Consider the following 21197-nt stretch of genomic DNA (forward strand, 5'->3'; position numbering starts at 1 on the left):
CAGGGTGCCGTAAAGCAAGGCGGCGGGAGGAGGGGGAAATCGTCGCAAAGCGCGACGAGGAGGGTCTCTATCGGCTGAGCTGCCGGCATTCCTCTGCAGCCCCGCAGGGGAGAACCGCGCGACGGCTCTCCGAGCCGCTGTTGGCTGCAAGGGTGGCGGCTGGTGGCTTCCCATTGGCCGTCGAGGGACGCCTCCCGCCTCCCGCGGTGTCTCGCTCCGCCTCCCTCCGTGGCGCGTGTCGGGATGCCGGTGGGGCTGGGCGGGTAACGGCTGCCGCCGGCCTGCGGGCGGGGCCGGGCGGGGTGCGAGGGGGTGTGCGGGTGTGCGAGGGGGTGTGCGGGTGTGCGAGAGGGGTGTGCGAGGGGGGTGTGCGGGTGTGCGAGGGGGTGTAGGGGTGTGCGAGGGGGGTGTAGGAGTGTGTGAGGGGGTGTGCGGGTGTGCGACGGGGGTGTGCGAGGGAGTGTGCGGGTGTGCGAGGGGGTGTGCGAGGGGGTGTGCGGGTGTGCGAGGGGGTGTGCGAGTGTGCGAGGGGGTGTAGGGGTGTGCGGGTGTGCGAGGGGGTGTAGGGGTGTGCGAGGGGGGTGTGCGGGTGTGCGAGGGGGTGTAGGGGTGTGCGAGAGGGGTGTGCGAGGGGGGTGTGCGGGTGTGCGAGGGGGTGTAGGGGTGTGCGAGAGGGGTGTAGGAGTGTGTGAGGGGGTGTGCGGGTGTGCGAGGGGGGTGTGCGAGGGGGGTGTAGGGGTGTGCGCCCGCAGCCCCCTGGCGCGCGGTGCCTGCGTGCGTCCGCTGAGGCGCCCGTTACCCCTGGCCCGGGTCCGGCCGGCCCGTTGCGGGGCCATCGCCCCCTCAGGGACGGTGCCCGGCAGTTGCATCCGTGAGGGCAAGGCGATGGGCGGTCCGGCGGAGGGGCGAGCGCCCCTGCCAGCTGCTGTCACTCCGGCGGCGGGCTCGCCGGGGCTGGACTGGTGTTTGCCCTTACCCGGGGCCCCGGGAGGTGAGGGGGCGAGTCTCTGCTTCCTCTCCAGCAAGAGATGTTTGCCCCGTCGCCACGGTGGCTGAGATGACTGGAGCCACAAAACTAACGTATCGCGATGGCACGTAAAGCAGGCTAGAAGTAAGAAGGCCCATGCTTGCTTCAGTGATTTTTTAAGAAAGATAATCCTAAGGGTCTTTCAAGAGCCCAGGTTATGGACTTTGAATTTTTAGAGCTAGGAGTACAGCACCAGTTTCTTCTGTACCTGGAATGGTCTAAGATCCCATCTCTCACCAGCACTTTCTATTTCATACCTAGGCAGAGGTTACTTATTTAAAAGGGAAGATAAACTCTAACCCTGCTAATACCGTCTCCATAAAATTTGGGCCATACAAACAAATACCTATATGTGAATTACTTCTTTTATCTTTGCTCAGTGCACTGGAGATAGTGAAAATGGATGTTTATCACCTCTGCTTTCCAAAGACTTGCAGCCTCAGTTTTTACAGTCTAGAACTGGGCTGAAAGTGCAGCCTGGGGCATACCTATGCTCTGCAAGAAGCCCTGGAGGCAACAGCTGTTTTGTTTCCTTCTGCTTCCCTCCTCTTCCTTGCAGGATCTCGAGAGGAAAAAAAAAAAAAAAAAGAACTCTTCACCCTTCTCCCCCACTGCTTGGAGAGCAGCAAGTTTGAGGAAAAGCATCGTGTATACACATTGTATACACAACACCCCACAACCACCTCTGGCTTTGCTGTGTGGGAGAAGGAGTTTTAATCCCCTTGGAATACTGCGTTATGAAAAGCCGAAATGTAGTTCTACATACTTCTGTGGACTTCTTAGACTCATCATTTAAAAGCAGCAATGTGAATCTGAATGAGATCTGAAAGAATAATTTTTTCTAGTTGATTCAACTTGCACTGACAGAAGGAAGATCTATTGAAATGAGTTCTGTATGTTCAAACAAAATCTTACGTAGTTGGATTCCACATATATATGGCCAGGCTCAGTCATTAATATTACAGCTACAGTTTTACCTAAAAATGTTGCCTTATTCCCCTTTACTGAAAATTAATCTTTTTTTTTCTTAACTATGTATGGAGAAAAAAAATCTTCTGTCTGCATTGGAAGGCGTTGTTCTTTAGTCTTTCTTCCTGGAGTAAACAAGTTCTTCCAGCCTTTTCTCACAGGCTGTGCCTTTTAAATCTTTTAACTCTTTGCTTACTCCATGTTTGTTTACAGCTTTCTTAAGGCATAGCCCCAACAAGGGTCATCATGTCTTAGTCAAAGTCTTACCAACAGTGCAGTGCCTTTCTCTAATTTTGGGAGTATCCCACTTTGTTTTCAAAGTAGTTAATGGCAAAATCATTAACTAGAAATGTGCCCAGAAGAAACCAGTCCCACATGACAGGCCCTACCAGTTACACAACAAAAGCAGCTAGCAATGGTTTGAAATTTGCTTTTGCTGCAGTTCCGTATGTATTTATAGTGGTTTTATTTGCATACCATTTTTTAGGTTTCTTATAAGGATATCAAAAGCCATCAAAAGACTCCCGTTCACAGCTTCCCTTTTACCCCCTTAGCCCGTTCAATAGGGAAATTAGATGGGATTTGACACGAGTTGCTCTTGACAAGTCCATGTTAGGCGTGCTTTTAAGCGTGTTGTTCCCTGAATGAACGTTAACTGACTGTTTAATAAATTATTCTAGCAATTTTTTTGGATATCAGAATTAGACCAATGGACTTAAAATGTGCTGGGTTGTTGTTACCCCCTTCTCTTCAGACATGTGCTCTTCTCCAGTGCTGGACTGCCCCGGCCTCTCCAGGAGCTGGAGGATAATCACTCATGATCTCAAATTCCTTCTGCTAGGGCCTGGCAGACCTCAGAGCAAGTTTCATTAGGTCCTGCCACAGATTTTTTTCTAAAATTTATTTCACCTGTTGTTTTTCTGGTCTGAACTATGCTTCTATCCATTTTTCACACTGAATTTAGACCTATTTTAAGTTATCATGTTTGAGTTTACCTGTTACGGGCTCTTTCTGCATTATTTAATGATTGCAATTACCTTTGTCTTATTTTAATTTCTAATGCTTTTATCAAACTTCTTTACTTGTCTTTTATGTCCCATGATAATTGAAACTGATTTCATGCCTTAACCTTTCTGATTCTGTTATCTGCAGGCTGACACTGTTTCTTTGTTTTCATCTATTCATATGTCCTTTTGTCTATTTACAGTATGTTCTGGTTTGATTTTTAGGTCATTAGGTGCTTGTGAACAAGCTGAGCCACATATGTCTGAGGATGGCTCCTATGTTTCTTCCAATCAGAACAGGTAATTGTAGCTGGTTTGGTTTTCAAACAGAGAAATCCCCTGCAGTCTTTTATCCCTTAGATTGTCTTTACAAAAACCCTGCCTGCCATTTCCTGGAATTCCTGTTGCTTTCATTTGTTTCTTGTCAGCCTTGTACTTCTGACCTCTGCAAGGAGATGCCTCTGGAGTTTATTAGGCTGACCAGTTATTCTCCTTGTTTTCCCTCAGCCTTTGGCCAGGTGACTACTTTTTTACCTCACTTACTGATTTGTGTTACTGTCCATCTTTAAACTTTTCCTCACTAGACTGGCAAGCTGGTGCACTTGAATTCCCTTCCTTGTTTTCAGCAGGTAGACTCTAGGGTTGTCCAGCAGTTACTCTACATGGGACGCTCTCTAATCATGGAGGCTTTCTGTAGATACATATTTGCAGCTCATCATCCCTTGCTGCCAGCACACGTTTGTGCTCTCCTAAACTGCTGCCTGCAGCGGGGGGGATGGAGGAGAGCATCCCTCTCTCCTTCATTGCCGATTCCACAAATCTTCAGCACCAGCACACCTAGTGCTGCCGGTTTTACCCACAAGGACACATACATAATGTAGCCAGGGCTGGGTGAGCCTTAGTAATTTTTTGCAGTATCTTGGATTTTGCCTCTGCAAGGAGGTGAGCTGTTGGATGATGGGTCTGTTTCGCAAATGAATACTATGTCTTCCTCAAAAGAGAGTCTCCATATCCCACATTCCCCATTTCTATGAGTGGCAGGGGCAAACCTCCCAGCTGCGGGGGACGTATGGCCCTTCCTGTTCTCCTCAGAACTGCATCTCAGGAACCAGCACTTGTTGATCTCAACAGATGCCTGCAATTTTTCTCCTTTTAGGGCATCTCTTTCTTCCTCTTGACATGCCTTTGCAGGCACATGCATGGTGGCATGTCTCTGTCAGGGAGAGAGGAATGTACTACTTGTCTGGCAACAAAACCAGTGAAGAAAAATGCACTATGGACATTGCAGAACAATCTACTAGTGCTGTGCAGTAGTTATGCTTCTGGTGTAAGACATGAAGTCAGTCCAAAAGGATGTATCTCATGTAGCTGTTAACAAACATCTGCAGGGGAAAATGGTGATGCCTTTTCCCAGCTGTGAAAGGAATTGCAGGAAAACATTATGTGGAGTGTTGCATGACAGACAAGGGAACAAAAATTAAACAAGCTGCTCAAGAAACACTGACTTCCCTACTGTGGTAGCTCCAAAGTTGCAGAAAAATATGAAGAAAAGATGTATTGCTTAGACCTTGTAATGAAATACGTGTTCATGAAAGTGGACACAAATCATCTGGTAGGTAGAGGAGAAGATTGACTAGAGCCATTGACTATGACATTTAATCAGCCTGCAAGATCAAGTGGAGCCAAGCAAGAGCACAGCTTGATATAACACTTGCATTTATCTTTGCATCTTTGATTACAGGTACATTATCCCTATGTGCTGGCATGATGCTTGAGGAGTTTTGTTCTGTGTGGTGCATACAGCAGTAACTAAGTTGATTGAACACCTGTGAATGTTAACTTGGGAGGCTGCCTCATACAAATAATTAATAATCTCTGTAAAATGCATGGTCAGCCCTGACACCTTTGCAGAGACATCCTAGTAGAAATACGAATTTGGTATTAGTCTAAAGAAAACTGAAATAAATGCAGAACAACTAAATCACTCTAGAAGGAGCTGTACCTCATTTTAGAAAACATTTTCTGAAATGCAGAAATAATTTTCTCAGTGCTGAAAAAGATAGCAGCTAGCAGGTAACCGCTCCTACACCGACTGTGGAGCTGGCATGCTGTTGCACAAGATCAGCATATGTCATTTGCGAGATTAGTAGTTTCTATGTAAAACCTGATCAATTAGGATAAATTGTTACATTATGGAGCTAGAGGCATTTCATCATCCACAGTTCTTAGTAGGATCTGGAGTAGGATCAAGCATCAGAATAAAAACCTTTACTTCCAGCTGAGGACCTGCAAGTAAGACAATGGTGTAATATTTATAAAACCACAAGAAAAAGACAGACCCTCCTCTATTAATTGGCGAAGGAACACTATGATGTAGGAATTATAGTGGACAAAATCAAGAAGTGAAAAGTGAAATAGATGCAAAATGGATCTGGAAAAAAAATTGGATTGCAGAGACATGAATATTGGCAAATTAGCAGCTACAGTGATTAACAATCATTGTTGGCAAGCCAAGCAACAGCTGGGCAGCAGGAACTGAAGCAAGAGGTGCTACCTATAACAAAGTAAAAAGACTCTTGTCAGCGTAGAAGACAAGCATTCCAGGCAATTGTTGTAATTATCACTGCTTTTCCCTGCCTTAAAAATCATGCCCCACATCCATGTGAGAACCCCCGAACTGCTGTTTCTGGTACCGCACCACTGCATTGCTGATACCCTTGAAGCAAGTGTTGATGATTATCTTGTGTTTGGGAAGGAAGGGATGAGGGCTGCTTGTTCAGTCAGCTGCACTCTGTACTTTATATTGCTCAATCAGGTCAGCTGGGGTAAGGGAGCCTCTTCTTGTAACACTGCCTTGCAAAATTCTCTTCCTTCACTCAGGGAAATTTCCTTTTACAGTTAAACAACATATAATCACTTCATCACTGTAAGTATCATGTCCAGAGGAGCAGAGCGGGAGGGCTGGTGGTGCTCACTTGTCAGGCTGCACATCCTAGCACGTGTCAAACTGGGCTCAAAGCAGAGTTGGTTTCCTCATTATGGAAAACCTGTGTTGGTGATGAATCCAACAGGGTTAAAAAAAAAAAAAAGTGGAAATAGTTTTCTATTCTGTTTTTAAAACCTACTTCATTTTTCTGAGGAAGGGGAATCAATGATGTGGCATGAGCATCTCAAATAAGGTTGTGAGGAGGTTTCCTTCCTCCATTACTGCCTTGCAAAGTGTCTGCTGAAATACTTGTATTCCATGAGAACTAGTCACGGGTTTTCTCCCAAGCTTTCTGTGTCCTTCATAAGTGTTTTATCCAATGAAAATGTGCCACAGGTTCTAAGGAGGAGCCTAAAATCAGGGGTTTGACTGATGGCAGAAAGTGAAGGGGTCAAAGTTGAGACACACTGTTAATTAATGACAGTCATTTAAGCTATGTAATCCTTTCCTCAGGACATGTGGACTCCTGGGTCTTTACTGAGCTGAATAAATATAAATTTAGTAGAACATGATAAAAATATAGGCTCCCAGCATATTTCACTATTTAATAAATTCACTTACTACATTTAAATATGCTGTTTCCCGGTACCTTGGCTCTCCCCAGCCTAAATAACCCACGTGAAGCTGGAGGATGGCCAGAGTGGGGGATCGATCCTGTTAGAAAAGTACAGTTTTGTGCTTCTCTCCTCGTCCAGCCCTTCCCCTATTAAAGAACAAGTATCCCAACTACTGCCACTGGAAGACCTTGAACATAAATATTGGTAGGCTTGATTTAGGGAAAACAGCAGATTAGCATGCTTGAGCCAGAAAGGCATGATTACACCAGGTCTCACTTTGGTCTAATTACAGTATCCACAGTGGTGTTAAATCCGCTTAAGTCAGGGTCAATTTTTTGCTTGATGGACTGAGATTTCTCCCACTCCCTGCTGAACTGTGAGATCTGGTATCTGAGATGCTGCTGGCCTACTAGAGGAAGCCAAAGGTTGTCTTTGATCAAATTGGTGATACATATCCAGATAGGGACCCTGAAATCACCTTTGGCCTATTTCTTTAACAGCCTAAAAAAAGGGGGGGAATTTCAGTAGACTACAGTGGATAAACAAACCATGGGCATACAAGATGAGTAACTTGAAGGTAAACATGCCAAAGTCCTTTCCAAAACTACTGGGATCAAAGTGAAATAAACAATAGGTTCTGGTGGACTTCTGCAATGCCATTCAGGACTCAGCAGGGAGTCATTTAGGTTTATACAGGGTCTAACAGAAAAAAAGTACTGATTCAAGAGTGTGTACTTTTAAAAAATAGACACATGTACCCACATGTGCATGTGCAAAAGTGAGATGGGTGGATGTAGACAACCTCCAAACTCTCTAGTGCGGGTCCTTATCAGAAAGATTTTAAATCTTGTGTCCCACAGACGTCTGAGACCACCTTTTGTATGGGTATTGATCTTTCCTATAAATGTTAATATTAGGTGGTGATGCTATAACTTCAGATCACAAGGACTGTAAAGAAATATCCTTTTTTTTCACTTAGAACCTTATACATTAAATACGAGAGCCTACATCCAAAAGCCATGCAATACCTAGCTGCTGATCCTTGGTACCAGGAGTGGACTGCAGCGTCTGCCCTGCATGCCCAGCTTTGCCGTATGGGCCAGGAGGGGAGGGCTGGCCCTGCTAGTGTGGAAGCCAAACCTTCCACACTGAGCAGGAAGCTCAACAAAACCTAACCAAGAGGAAATTTGGAGCGGAGGAATACCCTTATCATGACACCACCCTGTGACTTTGGTGCTTCTTTCTGCTCAGCGTGTCCCTCCTGAAGGCTACGCAGCAGTAGGTTTGTGCAACCTGCTGACAGCAGATCCTTCTTGTTTTGTGGAAAGCTCAGGAGGAGGCAGCATGAGCATCATCTCATGTCATGTGAAAACCCTGTGGTTCCAGTACTTGCCAAATGTGCTGCAGATCAGTTCAGGGAACACCAGGTCCTTCCTGAGGCTGGTGTTGGTCAAACCCACACGTCCCACGTCCTGGGAATGTGACAGAAGCTTCCAACTGTGTAGGCTCTTTGAGGTACAAAGAGGGACTGTACCTCAGTCTCCCCATAGCAGGGCACCCCAATGGGGATGTCTATGCAGAGTGGCTGCTCTGCACAAATCTCTGCCATGTCACACTGCAGGGAGACTGCTCCAGCAATGTGTGTCACAGGAGGTGGAACAACTCTTGCTAGATGTCATCTTTAGGACTGGTTAGGATTTTTTAGGATTTACCAAAAATAGTGCTAACATTTACGGTCTTGAAGCTTGGTGTGTAGGTGTGGTGGGGTGTTGTTTTCCCTGGAGAAGCTCCTTCTTTCACTGTCACTATGCATTAATATGAACAGCTGCATTAGTTATTGATTATCTACTTCCCTTCTTCCCTCCCTTTTTTTTTAAATACCCAGGATACTGTGATTAGGATCTTGCAGCCTCTCTATCTGTCTGCCTTGGCAGATATCTTATGGACGTGCAAAATCTGCATGAAGTCAGTCATTTCACAAGTTATAACTCAGGTCCAGGCCTTGGAAATTTAGAATTCAAAGTTTTGTGGTCTAATTTTCACTCTCTTTTGAACACCTTAATTCTAATTGGAGAGCTTATTCAAGATTAAAGCCTTCTTTATCTCTTGGTACTGGAATGTCTCACTCATGTTTGACATCTGTTTAATAATCCTGTGGTTCATAGGATTAGTGCATTACTAATGCTATTGTAATTTATTTTTGTTTTAAGGCAGTGGGGTTTTAACTTTTTTGGGGGAACTCCATTTACCCAGTCTTGCTACAGGTTTTAACTGTATTGCGCCAATGGTGTGAAACAGGGTGTTCTATATTAATGTCATAGTCATAAACATCACGAAATTTCAGAGGGATATTCCGTATTGTCAAAGACAGCAAAGATTCTCCTTTTGTACCATGGTAAAGATACAGATTTAAACAAAGTTGATTATTCCAGTTGTTTGTGGCTTAACAATCTTCAAATTAGTCTTTGGCGTTCACCCATCAATCCTGTGGAAACCTGATCTGTTCACTCAGTGCTGACTGATTGTGGTAGGACGTTATGAATGTATATCATATTTGAGGCCAAAAGAGACCATCATAACAGTTAAATTGATTTCCTGATTACTGCAGACTGTTGAAGTCATCCACTTGCTTCCATACTAACCTTTTGTCTGCTAAGGTCTATCTACTGAAAGCCACTGAGAGGCAAGGCAAAGCCCTTTTCTCTTCTGATGCTTTCATTCCAATGAATAGCCAGCCTCACTTTTAAAACCATGGGTACCTTATTTCCATTCTGCAGCTGTGTGGATTTTGAAGCCAGACATTTGCCTGGTTTTGTGCTCCAATCTGATTCTCTGTGCTTCCAGATTTGGATTCCAGATGTGGGATTTTTCTCCCTGTGAAGATTCTTGTAGGCAATAATCAAATTGCCTCTCAGCCATCTCCAGGCGGAGCTGAACAGATCAGGATCTTTAATCATCTCTATGGCAGGCGTTTTGTGTTTTTCCCTGCATCCAAACTATGAACCCTTTAAATATATTGAGTGATATTAGTCAGTGTATTTTAAAAATGACACTTGAGGCCTGAATGATGGTTTTTTGCGCAACATTTTCTTACCTTTACCGTATACTGCCTAATCTCTTATTCCAGTTTCCTTTAGAAGACAGGGATGAGGCTTCCAGTTAAATTGGCGAGGTTTTTCTGGTAATCCTTCACAGACTGATTTTTAAGAGTGTCAAGTACTTGTTGATGATATTGACTGAAAATTTTGAGATCGAAGTACTGGTGTTTAAGCATAGGATGTGGCCAATGCCAATGGATCTTCCCCAGTTAGGCATCCTACTTGAAATGAAGCATAACCTGGAAGAAAGCTTCTGTGACTGAGGGAGCCACCCAGCCTGTTTCAGACTGTTTTTAGCTGTTGACTGCATGACAGTGGATGTATTCCTGACTTGAATTGCTATAAATGGTATAAAAACATACCAAGTTTAAAGGTCATGTTAGTGTAAGACCAATAATTTCTGCATGTGTTGGTGGACATACTAATATATAGCTCACCCTGGCTCAAATGCCGGTGCTGTGTTTTTCCTCACAGACTGTCCAGTGGTAGAAGAAGATGGGGCCACTTGGAGACTTCCTGGAACTGAGGATTGTGCAAGTTGTGTGAATGTGTGTGTTGGATATCTGACATGAGTTTCACAGAAGGTTCCTGTCATTCCTGGGCTTGGGAGAGTAATAGCGAATTTGCACCTGAATTGCAGAATAAGTAATCCTCACTTTTGCTCAGCTGATAATGCATTTTTTTTTTGGCTGGGCCAAAAGCATGCATACATCTCAGCTGTGTATTCCATTTTATTCCTGTCCATCTATGCACACATCGAGGAGCATGTTGTTCATCCCTGGGCAGGGTTTTTATTCACGCTTATTAGTCCACAGACCCAATACAAAGACTGCAGCCCTGTAGCTGATGTGCAGCTGCACTCAGAGTGCACTGCAGCAGGCTGGTGGTTGAAATGAGACCAGAGGTCCAAATAGCAAAAAATCAGCACTGTCAGGAGTGTTTAAAAGCTGACGGGTCACTCTTGTCACTTCTCTGAAGTGAAATGCCGGTTGTTTCTGTTCTCTGTGTTTGAGGGTCCATTGTAACAGCCACTGTTTCTAAGGCTAAACCATTTAAGTACCAACAGGTGAAATAAATTCAGGTCTCTAGGAAAAGTCTCCTGCTTAAATTCAGTAACATTCTTTTCTTGGTACGCTGGTTCTGACTTCCAGGGCAGAGGGTTACTGACATTAGGGGATGACCTCCCCACTGAGCCTGACTCAGCTGAGGTCACTGTGGATAATAACAGTCAGCAGAGATGCATATCTGAAATCCACCCACTTGTCCAAGTGAAATCCTAAGGAAAAACACACCTTCGTACTTCACGCTGACTGTCCCATTGGAGAAGCAGCCATACTGAATGGATAAATAAAGCATATCACTGGTTATAACAGAGTTTACAATAAAGAGCCCAGACAATGACGGGGTGATTGGAAAGCCTGGATAAATACATGGGACATCACTGACTCTTCATATGCATGTCTTACGAAGGAGACTGTCATTAAAATTGAAACCTGCTTTCTACAGTAGGGAAAGTGCGAGGCTTTGCGACTGTGGCTATTTTTACCAGGGGTGGCAGAACTTGAAGGACAGGAAGAATCAATTAGTCAGGAGTCTGCCCAGCCAAAACAACGCACGGCCTCACCACAGACCGTGACTCACCAGCCTTTTTATAAACTAATTTCCTCAACAAAGAATGGAATTGAGCTCAAGCCAGCTTTGGTTGTTTAGAAAACAGTGAGGGCATCACGAATAGCTCTCCAGTCCATCTGGGTGAATGGACAGAGATCCCTTTCTTCCATCTTGCATCCAAACAGTGGGGGTACAGCATCTTTAGCAGCTAGTTATCTGTGGTTAACCTGAACAGCTGGGCATACCCCAAAATCCTTGTCTTCAGCTCTTCTTCATAGCTTTAAATGCAAAATCTCTGCTGCTTGTGATCTTCAGACATTAGCCATTTTTGTTACTATTTGTCTTGCTGTAGTGCCCAGGGCCCTCAGCCAGCAGTTACGCTGTCCTTGAATGAGACACTATTCAGACATACAAGACTTTCTGAGCCTCAGGACAATTCTCATGGTACACAGCAAGTGGGAGATGGAAAGGGGGGGAAGCAGCCAAAGGTGAACTGGGATGGGAGAAAGCAGGAGAAAGACATAAGAAGGAAATGAATGTTTACTGAAGAGCCAGATTACAAGGGGGGGGGGGGGAATTGTTGTTGATTTTTGTTTTTGTTTTTAAACAAATGCATTCATCTCCATCCAGGGGTAAAAAAAAAAGAAGTTACTTAACAGTGACTGCAGAGATTTAAGTTGGTTGCAGATTTCCTGAAAGGGCCATGTCTTCTATCAGGCACTTGAGCATATTCTGGAAAGCCCTCCTCTTTTGGGAGTAGCGTCAGTGCCAGCGAGTGCTACACCACAGAAGAGGTAAAGCCTCCAGGCATCTCATTTATTTGTTTTCTGGAGTTAGAGGAAAAGACTCGCATCTGCCGGCCCAGGGCCTGGTGTGCCACAGGGTTTCCTAGCTGTGTCCTCTGCGAAGTTATGTTAGTCAAGCACTGGCTGAACTTGTCTCATTCCTGATCATGGTCATGTTAAAGGAGGAATAGAAGAGAGGAGGGAAGAGAAAGCCTTTTTTTTTCCCCCCTCTCTCAGTTTTCTCATTTGGATGTTCTTTTATATGATTAAGATTCTCCAGAAAGGCTGCCTTTTTCAACCACTGGGCCTATAAAGACAGGTGTACAGGAGTCACTGGCTTGCCTGCCAGGGGAGGCTATAAAAGCCAGAAGATGGACCTGTGGGAGCAGAGCTGGGTAAGGGAAGGGAGGAGTAATTCGTGGTAGACACTGGGATGCAGAGAAAGAGGATGGGGAAGGACATACATGCCTCCTAGTGATGAAGGACCATGAGGACTAAAGGAGCAGGAATGGCTGTTTCTTTTAGGGACAGAGAAAAGCAAGGAAGGACAGAAGTGGGAGGAGGACGGAGGCAGCTGGCAGGAGAACAGAGGCATGACACTACCTATGGTCGGAGCAGAAATCCTATGAGTAATGTGTTTGAAGTCCAAGTTTGTTTAGTTATACTTGCTTGGAACTGAATCACATGTAGTTTCCCCATATCTGGTACCACGTGCTGTTCCTGCGGGGAGCCTGAGCTGGACTCGCCACCTCTGTGATGCTGCTGGGGCTGATGGAAATCCACAGACATGAACACCAGTGTAGTGGTGCACGGGCTCAGACGTGGTAACGCCAGGGAAGCAGAACCAATCCTTCAAAGTAGGAGAGGCTGCTTTTGCTTTTGTGGTCACTAGTAAGTTCAGCAAGCAGAAAAGGCTCTGCAGGCTGCTTGCCAGCAGCCAGCAGTTTCCAGAAGAACCATACCTCAGAAGATCTCTAAGGGACAAGGGAAATCCATGCCAGGCAGCTTGTGTGAAAACATTCATTTGTCTGGCAGTGAAATGCCAAATTTGTCTGGTGCATGAACTGTCTGACCGATAAGGGTTAAAGGCTTACTTGTTGCTTTTCAAAGTGGAGGTTTGAATATTCAGACTGCACAGAGGTAAAAGCTCCAGGTATAATTTGAAAAGGTAACTGTGTGCTTTTACCATGACCAACACATGGCATTCAAACATGGCCAGTGTTTGGGGACTGGAAAGGAATTATACAAAAATGAGTGGGATCCTTTTTTTTTCTTTTCTTTTTTATTTCTTTATAAAGGAAGGAAAGGATGGGCATGCCAAGCCAAAACGGCAGAGTACAGACAAAGGTGAGCACTGAGGCTTCTCGGGGGCCATCCACAGTAAACTCTGGCCCTGGTAGGGCAGAGCTCCCCATCCCTCCTGCCAGGAGAAGCCCAGCATGCAGCCAGCCCTTCAGCACAATCACAGCTCTTTGAAGTTAGTTTGCACAGTTTCACAATACCGTCAGCCCACGTCACAGAGGGGCAGCAGCAGCTGAGGCCAGCAACGTAGCAGCAGCAACACTGGATACAGTGCACAGAAAGAAGGGAGCAAAGAGCTTATTTGCAAACAGTTGTATGTAACAATATAGAAAGTCCAAAGATCATCATTCTGCTATAAAAATATTACACTTCATAAAACCATGTACTATAAAAAAAATCTATTCAGAAACGCTGGTAAACATAATAAATATCTGTACACTGGCTGCCCTTTTCATACAGGAAACATAAAAAGCATGAGCCTCGGAAATCATCGTTTGTAAACATGAATATGGAGCCTGTAAACAAAGTGCTAGATCATGGTTTGTATTTTGTCAAACTCATTTCATAGTGCCCAAGTAAACCCCTTGCACACATCATCACCTAATGGCCAGACTTCACCACTGCGCCCCGAAAGAGGACCCTGCGCTGAGCTGTCCCCCTCCTTTCACTGAAGGTGCGTATGGGTTAAAGGACTAATACAACAAGAGTAAGGGAGGTAAGATTTGACTCTGAGCTGCAAATCAGAAACAATCTTTTAGCAACTACTTTTCATCATCTGCACTACAAAATGCCTATTTCCAGCCTCTCCTTTCAAAATTCTCCTTTATCAAAGAGGACATGCATTTTCCTCATTTGCCTTTCAGGCTACAGCATCTCTGAAAACTATGACCATCATCATATCCATTTAGGAGACATAATGCAGCACAAATTGAATTTGTAACTACATATACCTAAGCAAGAAGTAGTGGTTGTACAGTTCAACATTGAACATCACGGTTTGTACAACACAGACTGATGCAAAGGGCCAAATTCTTAATTTTAGACTCTAAACTTTGGGCTGCAAAGCATTTCCATGTGCAAGCCTGTACTTACACGCATGACGAGATGCCTGGTTAGCTGGCTGACATGCACGTGTTGTCACCTAGTTGCACATGGAAATGCAAGGTCCAGGCTCACCAAACTTACAAATAGATTTTAGCTAAAATTTGGCTGTAAGAACTACTGACTTTATTTGCTCTGTAACATTCTTGTTCTGCACAGGCTTCTACCCACCTTCACCTAAATACTGAGAATTTTAGTTCTATACACAGTGAGAACCTTACTTTTAACTTCACTTTATCTTCTAAGTTTAAACACTTAAAAACCTTGCAGAATACGAGAGGAAGCGCGATTGCTGCTTGTGCCCGTTGTGGGCAGACAGGGAGGGAGGACTGTGGGACTGTGTTCACACAGGAACTGAGGTACGAGAAGCAGCTTAGCTGCAATGGCTCGAGCCAAGACAGGGTTTTAGCAGCAGGGTCAGCTAGGAGGTAAGAATACACACTTCTGAAGGATTATGATGTATACTTCAAAACAGGAAGAGAAAATGGGCTTGCACATGTTCCTTTTTTTTTTAATGAACTGTATTAAAGCATCTTCTTAACATTATTTTAGGCCTTTTTATTTTAATGTAAGAAATATCAGAGGTGGTTGTCGCAGTTGTGCTGCTTGCCTATCTTTTAGGATTCAGATACGTGACCCTGGAGCGCACGTGACTCTTGTTTAAAGGCGCCATCTGCAGATGTTCAACAAGAGAACCTTGCTTCTAAATATTTGCTTTGGCGTTTTTGCTACGCATATCTTAAGACAAGGCTTCAAAACACCTGAATGAAAATAATTTTCCAGGCAAAGCTAGGGTATTTCATTTTCTGCTATAGTTGTCTGCTTTATCTTCTTTTTTTTGTCTGTCTTACTCCTACTAGGGATCTAGAAAGCTGTAGCACTCCATAAAATCATGAATTTCCTCTGTAAAAATGGGTGATTTAAAAACAAACCCCAGGACTTTTTCTATCCTCTTTATAAAGTCAATAGTAGCAAAAATATACACAGTCAACATTATTTCCCCGTGGCATGTCATCTGTAGCCCTACACCTTCCGGTTACAGGGAGTTTATATGAACTTGTGGCGAATTTTTAGAAGCCTGGACTTGTCCTCCCCCTCTGTGCACACAGCTTGGCACTGGTAACCTGCTGCCATCCAAACATCCCATCGTTTATCGCCCTGACTCTGAGCCACACCTGGGCTCAGCTCGGCGTAACTCAGGAACAGAGGGACAGAGGCAACACCGAAAGTTGTGGCTACACCAATATGTTGACGGCGCTGCTGGCCAAAGAGACGCTGTGGCTTTGCTGCTGTCCCCAGCCACTTGTTCTGACGCGCAAACATTTGCTTTGCCCCGCGATGACCAGATAGAGGAGGTGCGAAAGGACAGCTGAGGTCAAGAGAAAGTGACTGCCTGCCTTTTTTAGCATCAGCACTGGCATATGCCGGCATAAGCTCTGTGGACTGGTGGCATAAGTAAACCTTGTGGCACTCCTGGCCTAGGAGATGATCCAAGCCTTGGCATAATTCATGTCATAGAGACACAGCAATTGCCATACTGAACCAAGGTCTGGATGTATTCAGAGGTACCGGAGCTGGGTACAGGTTGTTAGAGTGAGCACTGCACTCGGCAGGCAAAACCACGTTGGCCTGTCCCTTAAAGGTTTGCATCCTGATTTCTAATAGAGTCTGATCTACCCTGTAAGCCAACAGATTTATTTTCCCTTTCAAACTCAGTCCAAAGCATGTTCAGTCATGTGTCTGGCTGAGAAGAGTCCCAGTATTACATCCAGGGTTAAGTGAAGCACAGGGACACATAATCTGTGCTTTGTGAGCAACGTCACGTCACAACGTCATGTCACACAAGACATGCCTCTCTCTGTGCCTGGGTTATCCCTAGTACCTGGGGCCATCTCAAGGAGCTGCTCAAGCTGATTTTCTGGAGAAGCAAACAAGAATCTATTGTCAGGTGGCTGTTTTTTTCAGATGTAGGAATTGATTACCAAGTGTCTGTGAGGGTCACTTGTGGTTTGATGAAAAAAGTCATGCTTTATAAAAGCTATCTGCTGCTAAAACTTGCTTAGAAAAATTGAACAGACTTTAACCAAGTAGAAATTCATGGGGGACTGGGGGCAGGGTTCTCCCTCTGAGCAGCATCTCCCAGACCTTTGCCATACACACAAGCTGCGGCACTGCGTAGGAACTGGAGTAACTCTTCCCACGATCTTCTTCATCAGGGCCATTTGGCTTCTTCAAAGTCCTGGGGCTGCAGAGGTGGGGCCCAGCTCTGCAAAGTGTGGGGAGATGCCTCCTCCCTGCTGGGCAGACTCCTCTCTACTGAGCGGAACAACAGCTTTTGAAGTGGCTCTCCAGATAAGCTGGCTATGTCTGTGACAGACACTTCAGTATGCCTTGGACGGTCATTGCTTTGCGCACCTTGATGGTTCAGCAATTTAACTATACTATTTGTAATAGCCTAAGGCACTAGGTCACTTTGTGAACTACTAACCTGCAAGATGATATTTTCTAATTCAAAGTGATTTTTAGACATTCACAAGTTAAACATAACATTTAGTAGAAGTCCCTTAAGATTTAAAATAGCTATAGAGACAGGCTAAGCCTTTTTCAGTTTTCTCCTAGAAAGAATAAATGCTTATTGCTGAGCTATACTGTAGCAAGGAGTCTGGAAAGGAGATGCTGGTATTAAAGCAGCCATAGCAGTAATTAGCCCATGACCATGTAACTTCACCTGGATCCAGCTGGGTTGGGCGAGGCGGTGGGACCTATCAGTCTGAAATAATGAGTGCCAATGGGGTATTCCTCCCCCTCTGCCACGGGGAATCCCCTTGGATTTGCTGATGGAGACTCTTGTATTTCAGTCCAAGTGAGCTGGATCAGCAAGACTGACACTGGAAATGGTTTAATTGGGCTCATCTTGACTGAGACAGGTCAGAAAACCCTCAGAAGAGCACCTCCCATGGCAAACCTAGGGAGAGGGGGCTGATCTGCTGTGGGCCTGCGCGGGGATGCGCAGCTGGGAGGGAGAGGAGGCTGCATGGGACAGCTTCTTCCATGGGTGGGCACAGCCGCCCATCCACACCCAGAGTAACCACTACCATTTTCAATGGCAGATTTTTAAGAACGCCGCAGACAAAACTCTTCTGAGCATCACCTCAAGCACGGACTACACTTCTATCCTCACTTGGACAAGCTGGGACAGAACATTTCTTGTGTATGTATTTACGTATACACACACATGTGCATACATCTGCATGCACTGGCAACAAAATCTTAATAAGCAAAACCCATTATATGTAATTTATAGGCTTATAAAGTAATTAATGAGCATTGTGATGGGCTGACCCTGGCTGAGGGCCAGGTGCCCACCAGAGCCACTCTATCACTCCCCTCCTTCTCTAGACAGGGGAGAAAAGGTATAATGAAAAGCATCAACATGTATCATTCTGTACGTGGCCCAAACCTTGTATGGTTAATGGGGTGATAGCTGGTGGGTTAGAAAGGCCTAAATCAGGAACGGATTCAAACCATAAAACTTCCTGAACAGCAGCATCCTGTAACCTTGGCCTACAATAATATTCAGATTAAAAAAATGCTTAAAAAAATAAGACTGAGTATATCAAGAGGGGATTAGGCTGTTTCCAATGTCTGTGAAGAGAAAGCAAACTGAAGCAATGAAAGATGACCAGAAAATCTCAGGGGAAGACGAAAACTGTACATAATATTTACAACAGTCTTTCTGCCCATAGACAATACAATTACACTGACCATTAAAAATACATTTTGTTGAAACAGCACAAATCAGCTGGGACCCGAGAAAATCTGTCCCTCCCTCCAGGTTACCCTTAGCATCCTTGTGCCCACCTTGGTTTCTTCCAGGATAGAAGTCAATTCCATGGAGAAAAGGCCTGGGCAGAGCATTTCTGCATCAGCCAGGACATCCCCTGCCTGTGGACTCGCCTTGCAGTGTGCTGCTAGCAGAAATACGTGAGACTTAACTTCTAAAAAGAGGAAAAGTGTAAAGGGGCAGGAAAAAGGTGATACTAAGCACAGCTTTGCTGGAGGAGAGAATGAGGGCTGCTGCGTATATAACCATAGACACACACCTGCGCCTGTTTGCACACATCAGTCCAAGCCGATTCAGCCACTGTGTGAAGTTTCACAGCATTGTTTATTCTAGAAAAGAGAAGGGCTTCAAGGAGAGCTGCTTTGCAGCAGCCCTCTGTGCACAGCACATAAACCTGAACATTAAATATCGGTTTAAATTATTAAGAATAAATTTAAATTTAAAAATAGACTAATGCAAACAAATAAAGTTCAGTCAACACTGGAACAGAGCTAGTTTTAGGAAGCATATTGCTATAGCAAATGCAACGCCTTGTTCCTTTGGACACTCTGAGGCAATGATCTGGTAATTCCAGTTCAGCACCGAGATGCACATACTACCCAGCTAGGAAGAGTTACCACCTCTAGCATATGAAGCTTCATGTTCACATTTTTCTTTTTTTTTTTCCCATCACAACAGAAAAAAAGCCAACATAGCACATTAGCTTTTCCCACAAAGCATCCGAGGTGACAAAATTTACTTGGAAAACAAAAATTAACAAAAGCAGTACAAAGAAGAATCCTGGTCAGCTTGTGACTACCATAAGCCAAGATGGGTAAGAAAAAGAATAAAAAAATAGTTTACATCCAGCACCACAAACCTCGCTTACTTTCTTTGAAATCAGGGAATGAGAAAAAAGGTCCATTTTGCTGAGACCATTTCAACAAAGTTTTCTTTCCCTGAACCTGGAAAATCCAGGTATTAGGGTACAGAACTTTTGTTTTATATGTATATAAATACACATGTACATATTTATATAATATAAAAGCAGAGCATCCTCCTGTTTCTCCTCATAATTTATTATTATTATTATTAAAGCTTGTAACAGAGCTGGCTGGACTCTTCAGAAGTGGGTACTCTCGGCACACACGTGGCACAGGGAGTTTAGCTCTGCTCGAGCAGAACAGCCAGGCAGGGACGTGAAGCGCTGGGTGACGGAGGCAGATTCAGGTGAGCAGCCAGGGAAGGGCAGGGAGCAATGACTGGAAATGGCCTCTGGCTTGCTCTGGGGTGGCACTCCGGCCTGCCAGAGCCCTTCTCCGTGAGCAGACGCAGTGACGGTTGTGGGAGGACGGCTGTACCGACGCACTCAGCCCCTCAGCAGCTCAGTTGCCCACCCACCCTCTTCTGTACCAGCCGCTGAAGAGACACTGTGCCTCGCTTTTAAAGGGAGTCCCAGTTTGCCCCCTAAGCACGTGCACGCTAGTTCCCTTTGGCAGCAATCCCCACCACGCTGCCATGGGGCTCTTTGCCTGCTGCTGTCCTCAAAGTCACCTGCCCCGTTCCCTGCCTCTGCTCAGTTCCCCAGCCCCCTCACCTAGTCCTCCCAGACCTCCTGCTTGCTGGCTGAGACCAGACACCTTTTTGTCCCCTGATCCATAGACTACTACTCACACTGTTTTACGTGAATGCTTTCCCACAGTCTCGTAAGACCCAATAATTTCCTCAGAGGACTGTTTCAGAGGTTTTCTGCTCCCGGAGACCTCTGAGTAAGTCAGGGCTGGTGGCATCCGCTCCTCAAGCGGTGCTGACTTTGTTCCAGAGAGGGCAGGGGCAAAGTGCAAAAGATTTCTTGAAATCAGAAGGAATTTCCACCACTGACAGCTCGCTCTCCTTCCTGTTGTATAGCATTTATTTCAAGTAAGGTATTCATGTGTCTCTGCAGCCTTCACTCTTCTTCAGTAGATGTCTCCTGGTGACCAGCCGAGCCACTTCATGATGTATGCTGGAACAGCTGAAAACATTCAAACCCAACTGCATTCTTCATAGCAAAAAGTGCTTTTCTTGAGAAACAAAATGAAAACAATGTTCCCATGGAACATCTTAAGGACTCAAAAATAGTATTCCCTAGGGTAGGAAGGATGGAGCACACCTACTTTATTTAGCTTTATCTCAGTAAGGAAACAGAGCTACTGGCAAAATTGGCACATCTTTGTGAAGTTGTTAAACTCGGGACCCTGGCTGGAATGTAAAAGAAATGACGGAGCAAAGGAGAACTTTGCCTTAGGCTGGGCTTCTGCTAGTTCTGGCGATTTCATGTGCAGGTTGTCCAAAAAAGTTCTGCTAGCCAAGTAAAGATGAATCTCTCAAATCATAAACTGTGGGTTTTCAAAGAGGCCTTTTGGGGGTACTGCTACAACCTGGTAGAGGTAAGTCTCTTCATGCCCCGCCGCTGAGCCAGACTGGAGGACAGTACAGGCTCCAGCCTTGGTGCCTGAGGTGCTCGGTTTAAAGCAAAGTAAGTGGCTGCCATTGCACCCTGTAAAACAGAGAAAGAGAAAATGCTGGGCTGAAATTCAGTTCTTTGATGCTTTTCCCCTCCCTCTCCCTATTCAGTTTCCTGAAAAAAAAAAGGATGTGCATGGACAATTTCTATGAAATGATAACAACATTTAGGCTGGCAGATAGCTGAGGTGTGTCTGATTGAAAGCGGTGGGGAGCACTACGTGCACAGAGTCCCACCGGGTCGTTACAATGCAGCTTGAAGTAAAAATATCGAGCAGGTGACAGGTCAAAAATCTTTACTGTTAATATGGTACCACGTTCAATTTGGCCTCTGTGGCAAATAATCTCAATTTCTCTATCATTTTCCAGAATATTTACAGAAACGAGAGCTCATTCTGGAAGGAGGGAAGAGGCAGGGGGGTAGGATGT

At 45.0% G+C, this 21197-nt stretch overlaps 1 protein-coding gene and 1 long non-coding RNA gene across 3 annotated transcripts in view; one reads left to right on the forward strand and one right to left on the reverse strand.

Moving 5' to 3' along the window:
- The first annotated feature begins 2757 nt into the window (after positions 1 to 2757).
- LOC142601033 (uncharacterized) lies at positions 2758 to 21186 on the forward strand. 2 transcript variants are annotated; one of them, XR_012834586.1, is made up of 3 exons: positions 2758 to 2869; positions 3226 to 3300; positions 21138 to 21186. It is a non-coding gene; the product is annotated as an uncharacterized LOC142601033 (long non-coding RNA). The 2 variants fall into 2 exon arrangements; XR_012834585.1 differs by lacking the exon at positions 21138 to 21186 and adding an exon at positions 4742 to 5204.
- The window catches only part of RPS6KA2 (ribosomal protein S6 kinase A2), a 173814-nt gene continuing 171938 nt past the window's right edge, over positions 19322 to 21197 (reverse strand). The window contains exon 21 of the mRNA XM_075748564.1: positions 19322 to 20802. Coding sequence (XP_075604679.1) covers positions 20677 to 20802 — 126 coding nt within the window. The 3' untranslated portion in view covers positions 19322 to 20676. The remainder of the gene's footprint in view (positions 20803 to 21197) is intronic.

This window comes from Balearica regulorum, chromosome 3, assembly GCF_011004875.1.
Source record: "Balearica regulorum gibbericeps isolate bBalReg1 chromosome 3, bBalReg1.pri, whole genome shotgun sequence".
In the NCBI taxonomy this organism is placed as follows: domain Eukaryota; kingdom Metazoa; phylum Chordata; class Aves; order Gruiformes; family Gruidae; genus Balearica; species Balearica regulorum.